Source organism: Pseudorca crassidens, chromosome 10 (genome assembly GCF_039906515.1).
Source record: "Pseudorca crassidens isolate mPseCra1 chromosome 10, mPseCra1.hap1, whole genome shotgun sequence".
NCBI classification, from domain to species: domain Eukaryota; kingdom Metazoa; phylum Chordata; class Mammalia; order Artiodactyla; family Delphinidae; genus Pseudorca; species Pseudorca crassidens.
Window position 1 is genome coordinate 54,815,992 of NC_090305.1, and position 14,476 is coordinate 54,830,467.

General features: G+C 49.8%; 1 protein-coding gene across 1 annotated transcript in view; it reads right to left on the minus strand.

The window, feature by feature from the left end:
* Nucleotides 1-3,066: 3,066 nt before the first annotated feature.
* The window catches only part of GLB1 (galactosidase beta 1), an 86,344-nt gene continuing 74,934 nt past the window's right edge, over nt 3,067-14,476 (minus strand). Inside the window, exon 16 of the mRNA XM_067753613.1 lies at nt 3,067-3,639. Coding sequence (XP_067609714.1) covers nt 3,397-3,639 — 243 coding nt within the window. The 3' untranslated portion in view covers nt 3,067-3,396. The remainder of the gene's footprint in view (nt 3,640-14,476) is intronic.

Sequence of the window (14,476 nt, forward strand, 5' to 3'; positions counted from 1 at the left end):
CGCCTGGGAACGTGCTCAGTCAGACCAAGAGCAGAGGCTGGGCTTAACCCAGAACTGCCTCAGCCTGTATCTGGACACCGACGGACTTTCCTCACAGCCCACGAGCTACTAGGCCACCCGAGCCGTCTCTTCTGCCACAGACCAGACAGACTCCCTCAGAGCATTGACTGAAAAAGTGATTTCAGGAAATGACTTTTATGCTCATAAGGCAAGAAACAAAGACCACACAAGATCATTTCCTATGTGTGTCATCTGACAGAAGACCTATCGCTTGTTGGGGAAACAATGAAAAAAACCCAAACCCGGATGAACACGAAACAATTTCATTCTGAATAAACTGGATTTGCTGAGAAATAACAATGGACTGACTGAAAGACAAAAAGAGAGAGACACTGAGTAGCCTGACACAGAGCAGGATAAAGAGACAGAGGGCACAAACTCCAGTGCCACAGCGCTCCACCCAGGGGGACTCTGTCCCTTCTTCATCCCTTCCTTGCCTCAGACGAGATCTTCTGAAATTGTTTAGCAGTTTCTTAAAAAGTTGGACATACATTTATCATGTGACTAAACAATTCTACCCCTAGGTGCCTACCCAAGGGAAAGGAAAACAGTTGACCACACGAAGAGCTGTGCATGGAAGCTCAGGTCAGCATTATTCATGAGAGCCCCGAACTGGAAACAATCCAAATGCCCATAACCGACAAATGGATGTCCATACATGGAATGCTCCTCAGCAGAAAAAAGGAAGAAATTTCTGATCACGCTACAACATGGGCAAACCTCAAACACATCATGCTGAGGGAAAGGAGTCAGACGCGGAAGACTTCATATTGTGATCCCAGTTCCATGAAATCCTGACAAACGGCAAAATGACAGTGATGGAAAACAGATTCGCGGTTCCCTGAAGTAGGGTGGAAATGAAGATCTTCTGCACTAGAGCACCTTCTGGGGTGAAAGAAGTGTTCTAAAACTGGATTGTGATGGTGGTTTACACCTGTGTAAGTTTAGTAAAACTCATCAAACTGAGTGAATTTTACGGTATGTAAATCACACTTCAATAACTCTGTTCAAAACAAGAGGTTCTGCAGGTTGTGCAGATCGGGGGAACATCTAAGCCAGGGGTACCAAGGAAAAGGCCACGATGTTCACAAGGATGGCTGAAAATATGGTAACGTTCCAGGAACGTCAGTGTTATGGTTGGGTTAGCTCAGGCCTGCTCAGAAAGCTTTGACATATTAAAACCAGCTTAAGATACATTTAATATAAAAGGTTTACACAGCAGGCAATAAAGGTGCTGCCCTTATTATTTTCAGAGGTAGCACCCTTCCACAGAGTTAAGAAATCAGGAATGATGGAAGGGGCATTGTATTTTAAGAACAACATTATAGAAGATGAAATGTATGCCCCTGAGAGGCAGTACAGAGAGTTGGATAGGTTTGGGTAAGAGTCCACGGTGGTACCATTTGTGTGTATCAAGATTCTGTTTTCTAGAACATGACATCCTGGACAAGGGTGAGAACCCTAAAAGATTCCCTCACATGAACCAGACAAAACACTCTGGCTTTGGACAGAGACAGACCAGATTGGAATCCAACTCCAGTTCTCGCTGACGTTTAAATGTTTTCATCTGTGAAGCGGGTTTACCGCTGCCTATCGTAGGGTGCAGTTCTGAATATCGGATGAGAGAATGGAAGGGAAATGTACGCTCTGACGCGGTGGTTTCACTCCACTGCCTGAGCCTCTGGAGACTCCACGACAGGGAATCTCTGGGAAGGGGACGTGAAATGTACCAATGTACGTAAGGCTTTAAAAGGAATGGTCTCACATCTTCCCAAAACGTGTCACTAGGCACAGTTCTTGAGTATCGTTTTCTAAGTTTTCAGTAACTTAGTAGTGGAAGAAAGAGTGATGCAGTGAGGCTGTGTGTGCAGGTAGCAACCCCTTCACCCTGTGGTCTGCCCAGTATCCAAAGGATGCAGGACATCCAGCAGAAGATGCTATGGAAGACAGTCCTGAGTTAAGTTCTGGTCTGTCTCAACTCATACTTGCCTCTGGCAGTGGCTCAACCAGAGTTTCCAAACTCCCTGTTGAATCCCAGACAGTCATCACTGATGTCTAGGAGACCGAGAAAAACACACTCCCGTAAAAGATGTTGTAGATGAGCATCAGAAATTTTTCCTTTCTTCCTCCCTTCAAAAAATGTACATCTTCTCTGTACAGGATTTAAAATACAGGTAAGCAAAAAAGAAAAGGTAAACAATCTCTCAAACACCCACCACCCAGATATGCTCATACTGACAATTCTGTTTATGTTGCTGTGGTCCTCTCCTGTGGGAACATGAGCATGTGTCGATATATGACGAATGCAATGTGTGTCTAGACACCAGAGCCAGACCACCGGGGTTCAAACCGTATCTCTACCACTTGTAGACGTGTGACCTGGTAAATCGGGGAAGAGGACAATACGTTCCTCTGAGTCCTTGTGGGGGAGGAGTGGATTGAATATACAGTATGCTCAGAACTGGGCGTAGTGGAGGACAGTGACCAAGGACTGAGAGCAGGATGCCCCGGGCAGGACATGCATCTCACACAACGCCTGGTCTCTGCATGTCCACGTGTGTTCACGTGTCTACTGACGTTGAACAGGCCTGGGCTGAATGTGTGCATACATGCAGCTCTTATGTCTAAACACACAAAATGGGATCCAACTGAAGGCAACCTGCTTTTTTAACACCACTTACCATGATCTGCATCACCACTTTAGTGGCTCTGGGGTCTCCTACTGTACAGATGCACCATCCTATCTACGCTCTCCAACTGTCAATCCTTTGCATAATTATTTGGAGTTGTGTTTAAAGGCTCACCTAGTAGATATCACAGAGATTTGAAAGGAAGTCAAATAAAGATCAGAAAAGCAACAGTCCACTAGATCAAAACAAGACTATTTTCTACTCCTTTGAACCAACCTCAAGTTAGTGAAGTGGCTTATTCAGCCCACTCAAGTCTAGTTATGATTTAAATCAGAACCTATAATTTAATACCTGCTCAACATTAAAAACAGTAAGATCATTTGAATACAAATTTTATTTAATAAAAAGACTACATGATTTGTACAAAATAAAAATCGGGAACACCTTGAATGCTTCCATTCCAACTCTGCAAATGCCTCTGTGTGTTGCTGGGCTACCACCCTCACCCTACGTCCACGCAGCCAGACAGGGGTGCGTCAGGCACCGCCAGGCTGTAGGGAAACCTCAGGTGAGAACACACCTAACCTATTTTCCAGTCAAACTCTCCAGTGAATGCTGACCTTCCAAGGGGCATGTGAGGTATGAGCAAGGCTAGAATTCCGAAGGGTCACAGTCCTTATCATCACACATGGTCCAGTCACGAGTCTTAGTGTTGGTCTGCAGGGACACGGCTGTGGGTCTTGGTTGCCCCGAGCACCGGCCTGTCCACGAACTCCACAGTGCACAGTTCTGGGCCACCGTCCCCACAGGGCGCACGCTCTAGCTCCAGCACGATGACGGTGTTTGGGGCCGAGGTCACCAGGATGTGCTGCGGCACGAACAAGGTCATCTGGGGGCCCCGTGCTGGCCAGTAGCGGCCAAGGTTAAAGCCATTAATCCACACCTGACCCTGGAGAGAGAGAAAACCATCAACCCAGCTGCACTGACCACCCTGGGGAGTGCGAGAGCCTTGGTGCGAGGGGGCCAGGGCGGGGAGGCAGGCAGTGTCCCCAGAAAGGAATTCTCCTGCCACAGGTCAGGCCCAGAGCCAGGCCAGGCCAGCGTGGGGTCCAGCATCCTGCTGAGATGTCCAGCCAAGTCGGGCAGGGGCTGGGTGGGAGAAGCCACAAAAGCTGCCCCTGGTACCCACCCTGCTTCAGGAAGAGATGTGTCTGGTCTCTTTGACTGGCTTCAGCACCACACATGTCATCACTGGATGACACTGGATGACAAATCCAAGTTACTGGATTTCGTCCTGGGTCCAGGGCGGGGTAGGGGTCAGGTGCCTGTCGGCACACACCAGCCTCTGCCTGGCGCCTCTGTAGGCAGCTGCCTCCCTGCCTCCTCAAGGAGACGAGCTTTCTCTCTTTATTCTCCCCTCCTCCAGGCAGGTGGTGACCTCGCTGCCTCTGTGCACGAGATAAGCACGGGGCCTGCAGCCTGGGACACACAGGTCCTCTAGAAGGATGTGAAGGTCGCGGAGGGAGAGATGGGAGCCGCCCAGGCGGGTGTCTGTGTTCCTGCTGTGTTTTGGCAGTTTTCACACCAGCATCAGAGTGAGAGTGGGGACTTGCTTCAAGGAGCAGAGGGGATCCTACATGCTGCAAAGACGACTTCCGTGAGTAGGAGAAGCTGCTTCCACCACAAAACTGAGAGGGAGGAGAAAGTCCTCAGGAATAGGGACCAGGCGCAGGTGTGTCTGCACAGCCTCTAGGCAGGAGCTAGGATTTGCTCACAGGTGGGACTTAGCAGTTGGATGAATAGATGGCACCTTCTGTTACACAGAAAGAGAGCAAAGGAGGGGAGATCTCACACACACGACAGAGCAAGTGGGGAGAGACAGAATACGTGGGAGAGGATGGGGGAAGGAAGGAAGAAGGAAGGGAGGGAGGGAGAAGTATAAAAATCGCTCCCACGGTGGCCCACATGTATTGGGGGACACCCTGGAGGAGGCCCAGTCCTGGCTGCCACCTGCAGCCCCGACCCAGCTGCAGAGCTACTCAGTTCTCACCTGGTTAACCCCAGGTGTCCCCTCAATGTCAGCTTCCTACCTGGGTTCAAACCTTACTCCTGCCACTTGCTGGCTGTGTGACATTGGGCGGGTCCCCACTCTGGTACTCGGGGACAGTGAGGGTGGGAGGAGGCAGTGCCTGGCCCGTGGTCAGCGTGGCATGGCAGCACCCCTCACACCAGCACAGTGAAAAGACCTTGGCCTCCACAGGTCCACGAAAGGAGGCCAGTGATGGAAAGCCACCTGTCTGTTGGGATAAGTCATTTAGAAAAAGGGTGACAGATTCACAATTCTCAGAATTATTTTACTCTTGTTTTTACCACGGGATATGCTATCTCGATCCATCCTGAAGGTACACGCAACGACAGCCTCACCAGGTTTTATCAGTTGAAGATCTGGCAGCGCCCTGTTTCCGCAGTATTAGAGAACAGCAGAACTTGACTTTTGCGGTCGAGGGGGAACGATGGGCTCCAAGGGGGAGTGCGAGAGGGCTCGGTGAGTAGCACACAAGGGCTGGCCTGGACGACAGGGGCTCCACACTGCATCCCAGCCACGGCCATGCTGAGGGTCAGTCCCTTCTAAGATGCTACCCCCTCACATCCCTCGTGCTGCACCGGGCATGTCCACCTGGAAGCTGGGGACCGGGTCCCGAGTCCCCTGTGTCGGTTATTGGGACCTGGGAGCGCAGGGTGGAAATAGGCTCCCCTGGCTCCCTCCAGGGTTAGGGGATGCAACTCACCCAGGCAAGGAGACAGGGTGCAGCGAGCAGGGGCCCTGGGAGCAGAACGCTCCCCGAGCAAGGAGTAACTTGCTTGACACTGGAAGGTGGAAGGGAGCCGGGACACTGCTGGGGGTTTTCACGGTTAAACGAGGAACTGACAGAACCACGCACCTGTGGGCTCAGCTCACCCTTGGTCCAGGTCCAGCTCATCCTCCTAAACGCTGCCCTGCCAACCAACAGTGCAGTAACTGCACAGACAACAGCCCCAAAGGCCTCCCGTGAGCTTCCCAGGGTACCACTTGCTTCTGGGAGTCCCCACAGAAGCCGACTGGACCAAATCGGGAGGGTGATGAGCGTTTCTGCCTTTGATTGTCTGGTCCTTCTTCCAACTTTCACTTCTCCAGCTACCCCCATGTTTCTGGAAGGTTCAACTCCCACTAGCGAACACTCGTGGTGGCCCCACTTCCCAGACTACTCTGTGACCGAGGGATGTAACCCGCAATTGTCACTCCTAGCTGCACATCAAAGGTGATACAATTTTTCTCCTGATTCTCCTTCATTTGCGCGATCTGTTCTAGTTATTCTTTTTTTTTTTTTTTTGCGGTATACGGTCCTCTCACTGTTGTGGCCTCTCCCGTTGCGGAGCGGGCGCGCAGGCTCAGCGGCCATGGCTCACGGGCCCAGCCGCTCTGTGGCATGTGGGATCCCCCCGGACCGGGGCACGAACCCGCGTCCCCTGCATCGGCAGGCGGACTCTCAACCACGGCGCCACCAGGGAAGCCCTGTTCTAGTTATTCTTTTCTCCAGCAAATTATCACCTGTGGCCTATTTTAAGCCTTCAGCTCCCACGTGGACTCTTTTATTGGCTGCGTGCCACACCGTGTGGGATCTTAGTTCCCTGACCAGGGATCAATTTCGTGCCCTCTGCAGTGAAAGCGTGGAGTCTTAATCACTGGACTGCCAGGGAAGTCCCTGGACTCTGTCTTTTAACTTGCCCAAGTGACTCCAACACGTAGGCATCCTGCCTGGCACCTTCCCCCCAACTTTCCCAAAACCCAGGGTTACACTGTCTTTGGTTTTGGTTAATTCTCCAAAGCTATGAAAGTCTTCAGGACAAACTTCCCCTCTACTCTCAGTCCTTAACAGAATGGACATTCGATGAAGCCTGTGATGGCTTGGTTGCCCTTCCAAGAGAGAGGAATGAAGGATTGGGAAAGCACAGGTCGTGGTACACAGCTCCGAGGCATCGCTGGTCAACGGAACTGTCTGCAGAGATGGAGAGCTCGGCGACGCCGTGTGCCCTGACAGCGGCTCCTGAGCACCTGCGGTGTGGCTGGTGTAAGGAACTGAACCTTCACTTTGCATTAATTCAAATGTAAGCGTAAAAGAGCCACACGTGGTCAGTGGCTGCCGTGCTGGGCAGCACAGCTGAGCTGAGCGAACGGCCGTCACTCCATCATCAGTCCGGTGTCCCCGCTCCTCTCCACCCTCATGGCCAGTCCTCCAGAGCACGTCCCAGGCAGCGCTGACCCAGCCTCCTGCAGCTGCCCCCCCAGGTTGGCCCCCGGACTTCCTCTAACTCTAGATACCAGGCTGCACACAGCAGCCACATAAAAATAAGACAATTTTCACATGTTTCTGCTTCTAATCTCCTGAGTGGCCAACAGGCACATCCTCTCACCCTTGCTCCCAGCTCCCCACTTCCCCACTCCGCACGCCAAGCTTGCTCACCTGTGCACCAAGCATCCCCTGCGCCTGCAAGAGTGTCCCTCACACCTGAAGCCTTCAGATCCCTCAAGTCTCCACCCCATCATCACCTCCTCGGAGAGAAGGAGCATGTCATCCCCTCCTCGATTCTGGGCCTTCCATTCCATCACTCACTCTCCCTTTAATTTCTTTCTTCTAGTTACTGTCAGTGTTTGAAATTTTGGTCATTTGTCTCATTACTGGTTTATCAGCTATTTCCAGCAGAGACTCTATGAAGGAAAAGGTTGAGTCTGTCTTGTTCAGAGAGAGCTTCTCAGCACCTAGCAGAGAGACATTCAATATACACCAGTGTTGACTCAGTAAATAACACTGGAGGATAATTCTGCCTGGGGAGAGACTCAGCCCTACTCAAAGATACTTCATGCCCCTCCACTCTCAGCTTAAGAATTTTAGAGAATACTGCTTACTGGAAGAACAATGCAATATTTGCTTTCCCCTTGATTAACACTTTAAAAGAGTCAAACTTAAAAAAAATCGATTTTAAAAAACATATACACTCTGGGACTTCCCTGGTGGCACAGTGGTTAAGAATCCACCTACCAATGTAGAGGACACGGGTTTGAGCCCTGGTCCAGGAAGATCCCACATGCCCCGGAACAACTAAGTCCGTGTGCCACAACTCCTGAGCCTGCGCTCTACAGCCCACAAGCCACAACTACTGAGCCCACATGCCTAGAGCCCATGCTCCGCAACAAGAGAAGCCACTGCAATGAGAAGCCAGTGCACCGCAATGAAGTGTACCCCTGCTCGCATAACTAGAGAAAGCCGTGCACAGCAACGAAGACCCAACGCAGCCAAAAACAAATAAATGAAATAAATGAACTTATAAAACAAACAAACAAGCATATACACTCTGATATTTATTTATTTATTTTTTGCAGTATGCGGGCCTCTCACTGTTGTGGCCTCTCCCATTGTGGAGCACAGGCTCCGGACACGCAGGCTCAGCGACCACGGTTCACGGGCCCAGCCACTCCGCGGCATGTGGAATCTTCCCGGACTGGGGCACGAACTCATGTCCCCTGCATTGGTAGGTGGACTCTCAACCACTGAGCCACCAGAGAAGCCCTACACTCTGATTTTTGTTTCTCTTTTAAAAGTAATGCTGAAATTATTGGTGGAGGGGAGAGTAGGCACATGTGATCTAGAAGTAGACACACTCTTTTTTTTTTTTTTCTTTTGGCCGCTCCGTGCAGCTTGTAGGATCCTAGTTCCCCGACCAGGGATCAAATCCATGCCCCCTGCAGTGGACGCACGGAGTCCTAACCACTGGACTGCCAGGGGAGTCCCTAAAAGTAGACATACTCTTAATTAATACAGGGTGCCTCACTGAGGTGGAGCATCTGTAGAGTGAACCCAGTGGCTTCTGGGGCTTCCTGTGGTTGTCCCAGCCGAAATATCTCCATGACAAAGGCTGACTTTCTCTGACCACGGCTTGACCCCTGGCTGACTCCAGCTCTCTGCTATTATCACCAAGGTGGTAATAGTTCCAATGACGGATAGGAAGTGCCTGACCTACTCTGTGTTGTCAGACAGACATGTGTCTGCTTGTCTGTTTTAAATTCTCTAGATTAATAGAACCCTCTGATAAGAACGCAAAGCAAAAGAGTCAATCCTGGGGCTTCCCTGGTGGCGCAGTGGTTGAGAATCTGCCTGCCAATGCAGGGGACACGGGTGTGAGCCCTGGTCTGGGAGGATCCCACATGCCGCGGACCAACCAGGCCCGTGCGCCACAGCTGCTGAGCCTGCGTGTCTGGAGCCTGGGCTCCGCAACAGGGGGCCGCGACAGTGAGAGGCCCGCGCACCGCGATGAAGAATGGCCCCCGCTCACCGCAACTAGAGAAAGCCCTCGCACAGAAACGAAGACCCAACACAGCCAAAAATAAATAAATAAAGAAAAGAGTCAATCCTGGTTTAAGTCATAGCTTTAAAGTTTTCAGATGCGGTCAGGAGTTCCTTTAGCAACACCAAACTTGGGTTGAATGTCGACTCTGTCCTACTCTGGAAAAAGATATTTAGACACTTGGAGGACTTAACATGGAAAAGACAAAGTTTCATTTCTCAAGGTTAGAAGGCTCTCACCACACACAATTCATGAGTATTTATGGTGCCAACTTGGGAGGGAAAAAAAACGGAAAAAAAAGGGTAAAATAGTGAGAGATAAGACATTAAATAAACCTCCATGAAGTACACAGGGGAAAAACAAAATCTCCCCTTCCTTCAGACCCCAAGGGGGTCTGTAGTTGATGCAAATCCTTTGCTTCCTCCTTGGTCTTAAGAGTAAAAATGTTAAAGAACTTTATGGTTTCTCTGTATTTTGGGACGGACCCAGATAGAATCGAAGCCATGAAAACACAGAATATTAGCCTAAAAGATGAGTCACTTCCTCCTCTCAGCAAACCCCAGAGATAAATTCCTTCCTTCTCAACTCCCCCAGAGTGCCACCATTGCTTGATCTTTTTACGGAGCATCTCACCTAACGACAGTCATCACGCGTTCTCACGCGCCTGGAATGAGGCTAGGAACTGGGGAGTGAAAACCACCTCCAGGCAGCCGTATACTATTTGTCACAAAGTCCATGCACTAAAATTTGTAGGAGACCCTCCTTCACTCAGAGCCTATTTACTCCTGTTTACACACAATTCTTACAAGTTTTGTTACTAAATTAATATATATTTGTGCAAAGGAGTCTGATTATGTAGTTTCCAAGTTCACAGGACTTGTGACTAGAAACAACGAATGAGGTGGAAATAGTAGATTTTGTCGGGGGTAAGAATAACTGTAAATCAGGCCAAAAAACGTTGAAAAAAATCATCAAATTCAGAATGAAAGTAGGGTCAAACCTTGCTAAGACTTTACGGCAGACTGCAGAAATAGCCACAATTCTGTGCAGCTTCTCCTATCAGGAGGTAGAGTCTGTTTCTCCATCCCTTGGATGGGGCTGGCCTAGTGACTTGTTTTGGGCAAAGAACATGGAAGAAGTGACATGTGAATTCTGACTTGGGTCTTAAGAAACCCTGCACATCTGCCTTCTTTCTTTGAACCCTGCCAGTCACCGTATGAACAAGCCAGGGCTGGCTTGGTGGGTGATGAGAGAGATGTGGACCAATCTCTGTGGCCTCAGCAGACGGCCAGCCAGCCCCCAGGAGGAGGGCTTCCTCCCTGACTAGAAGGCCCTGCCCATCTGAGACCAGCAGAAGAACCACCACCCAGTCTACCAACACTCCAAATCAGGACCTAAATAAATGGTTTTGGTTTGAAACCACTAAGTTTGGGGTGGTTTGTTAAGCAGCAAAAGCTAACTGATACACAGCTCCATGGCCTCAAGGTACAGTAGCATGCTGCTTTTTAGTAAAGTAAATGATGTCACTGAACCCGATTTAGCAAGAGTAGGATCATCCTCTACTAGTCAGTTCCTCTTTCACTAATCAGTCACCAAATCCCGTTAGGGCTACCTCTGTCGTGTCCGTGCCTCTCTCAGGGTTGTTGTTAAGTCATAGTGAGAGGACACAGGTGAGCACTCAGCACAGTGGCTGGTGTGCAGGGAGTGCTCCATGATGAGTCGGCTGGTATTATTTCCCACAGCTGGGCCCCCTCTCCATCCCCCCCGCCACCCACCACTGCTGCACTAAAGTCCAGCTTCCTTCCTTGTCCTTGGACCACTTCTCCTGCAGAAGAGTAGGTTTCAGGGGAATGAGGAGGAAGGGTCTGTCTTATATGTATCGGGTGGGAGGTGCCTCTGAGGCCTCCGGTAGCTGGTCCACCCTGGTGCTTGGATGTGGTGTTCCCGGTCCTCAAAAGTGGTGAGTTGGAGCTGAAAATTTGGGTGTTACCAGCACATCTGAGGATGACCTCCCACGAAAATGTAAGAAGAGGGCCCAGGATCAAGTCCTGAGAACTGAAACACAGACACAGAAAGAGAAGCCTGAGGAGGAATGAAGATGGGGAGGGAAACCAGAAGTTTGGTCACCGATGTCAGGATAGCTTCAAGGGAGGGAGTGGTTACCTATGTCAGATGTTACTTGCCAAGATGTTAAGTGAGAAATGTCTGGGGTGTCACTATGTGCGTGTTGGTGGCCTCGGCGGGGACAGTTTCCGAGGAGTGTGGGAGCAGAGTTCCTCCCCATCGTCCTCCACTCAGAGTCAGTTCTACAGGTTGGGTCCTTTCCTAACAGTCCCAAGCCTGGGACAGGCACCAAAAGCACACCTTTAACTTACATTGTACCCCACCTCCCCATCTGTACAGAATTATCCGTATAGACTCAAGACTGACAGGTCTTCTAGAGTATGGCCATCGGGTCTGGAAACAGAGATGACAATATTGCATTGTACTGAGTGAAGCTTTCCTTTTTGCTGTGTTGCGGGCTTTGGTGGCCAAGAGCAGACAGCTCCTCTTGGATGAACAGGAAGTACTTGAGACTGAACATGCTCAACATAGGGCCTCCGGTCCCCACCTGTGCTGCTCAGTCACCCCTCTCAGAGGCTGACAGCTCCATCCCTCCAGTTGTGTAGGCTCCAAACTCTGGAATCCTGCTTCTGAACAACCAGCTGTAAGCTGGGGGTTCCCACGCACCCCTCCTCAGGTTCAATAGTTTGCTAGAATGGCTCACAGAACACAGAAAAACATTTTACAGATATTTATGGGCTTATTATAAAGGCTACAACTCAGGAATGGCCAGATGGAAAAGATTCATAGGGCAAGGTAGGAGGGTGGCTGAGCTCCCAGCCCTCTCCAGGTGCACCTCCTGTCCAGGTGTACCTCCCACCCAGGTGTACCACCCAGCACTTGAATGTTTTCACCAACCCAGAAGCTCCCCGAATCTTGTTGTTCTAGAGTTTTTATAGAATTCCATCTCCAGTCCCCCATGTTGGCTTTAGAGATTGGGGGTGGGGCTGAAAGTTCCAACCCTCTAATCACATCATCTTTCTGGTGACCAGGCCTCCGGATAGGCCTGGTCACCAGAAAGACCAATTGATTAGAGAGCTGGAAATTTCAAAGGCAAGATGCAAAAAAAGAATCTCAAAATAGAAGGGATTTCTGTCAGCTCTTTGTTATAAATTCTTTTATTTCGTGATTTTTTTTTACATCTTCAAAGAGGGAATGTTTGCCTTTAAAGAATAAAATTGCTTTTTGTCCGTATTCTATGTTGATTCTTAACATTCAAAGTTTAATTCTGGTAGAGGAAAAGCGGGAAGTTATCCCACCCCTCTCATTGCCAGGCTTTGCTAGGCACCCAGATGTACTGCGAGTGGTAAAAAAATGCAGGAAGGCTACACAGGATATTCACGTGAGATTATCCACACGCATCTGAAGGAGAGATAAACAGCACACACGTCACTGCAGCGGCAGAGCACGACATCTTAGGTCTGGCACATCTGACCCAGCTGGAGCACTGAAGAACAGTGCCTACTGTGGGGAGTTTGCATCAGACGAGAGCTCTGTGCGGACAAAGCGCTGGCCTGTGTCTCTGGGATGGAGCAAAACATGCCTGACCGCTTCCCACTGAAATCCCAGTTGACATTCGGGCATTTAACGAGAAAGCCACATCTGACTTAAGAAAGGCTGAGTAATCAGAAGTGATTTTTTTAATCTCCTGAATCACCCTTATCAGTGACTTCATTCACTCCACCAAGGTAGTTTCTCTACAGCAAGTGAATAGCAAAGTCAAGAGGCTGGGACAGGGGCCTGACAGGGCCTCCCTGCTGGAGATGGATGGAGCGGGGTTAGTGCCTGGAGGCAGAGCCTTGGAAACGGCCCAGGGTTCAGGCAGTCCATCCCCAACGCACCCCCAGATCTGCCAAAGTGCTCATTCTCCCCAAGTCAGAACTCTATGCCCTGTCGGGAGTGGGATCTGTCTGCTCTGCATCTGCTGATCATTCAGAACCTCAGGAGCTGGTCCAGGACTGTCCTTGGCAACAGGGACCACTGCTCGCTGGAAAATAACAGAAAACACACATGCTCTGTCCTATGTATGATACACGTATGTCCTCTGACCTTCAGACCCGTGCAACCCAGGTCCACAAAGCCTGTGGATGGGCCTTTTTGCAGGTGTGTGTGTAAAGCTTTATTGAGTTATAATTCACATATCATACAATTCCCTCATTTCAAGTGTACAATTCAGTGGTTATTAGTTTACTACAGAGCTACGCAACTATCACTCCGAAGAGAAATGCTGCACTCTTTAGTATTTACTCCCCATCTCCCCCCAATACCCCCTTCTCCCTGCTCTAGGCAACCACTGATCTTCCCATATCTAGAGATCTGCCTGTTCTGGACATTTCTTTTTTTCTTTTCTTTTTTTTTTGGCTGTGTTGTGCGGCATGCAGGATCTTAGTTCTGCGACCAGGGATGGAACCTGTGCCCCCTGCCGTGGAAGCGTGGAGTCCTGACCACTGAACCTCCAGGAAAGTTCCTGTTCTGGACATTTCATATACATGCAATTATACTGTATGTATGGTTTGTGACTAGCTTTTTTCACTGCACATGTTTTCAAGGCTCATCCATGTTGTAACATCAATAAGTATTTTATTTATTTATTTTCATTGCCAAATAATTTTCCATTATGTGAGTAGACCAGATTTTGTTTATGCATTCATTAGCTGATGGGCATTTGGGTTTTTTGACCTTTTGGTTGATTTTGGATAATTTTGGATACTACTGCTGCGAACATTTGTGTACTCACTTTTTTTTTTTTTTGCGGTACGCGGGCCTCTCACTGCTGTGGCCTCTCCCGCTGCAGGGCGCAGGCTCCGGACACGCAGGCTCAGCGGCCATGACTCACGGGCCCAGCCGCTCTGCGGCATGTGGGATCTTCCCGGACCGGGGCACGAACCCGCGTCCCCTGCATCGGCAGGCGGACCCTCAACCACTGTGCCACCAGGGAAGCCCTGTGTACTCATTTTTGATCGGACATATAAATTAGATGGGCTTCTGGGGTTCCAAACCCCTTGACACATTCATAAATATTGTGTGTACACGTACTTTTCAAGCATGACGGTGCAGAAAATCCATCAGACTGACTAAGTAAGTAAAGAGCTTCTGCCTGGATAATTAGCACAATCTCCCAGCTGGCCCTCGAGGCCCCGTACATGCTGCCTACCTTTTCGTGTGGGCCTTCAAGTCAGACAGACCTGGGGCTGGGGAGCCTTTCCACCACCATGTCTGTACCTCACACACGATACTGAGGTCTCTGAGGCTCTACCTGCTCATCTGCAAACTGGAGACACTATCAGGACATCCTACCACAG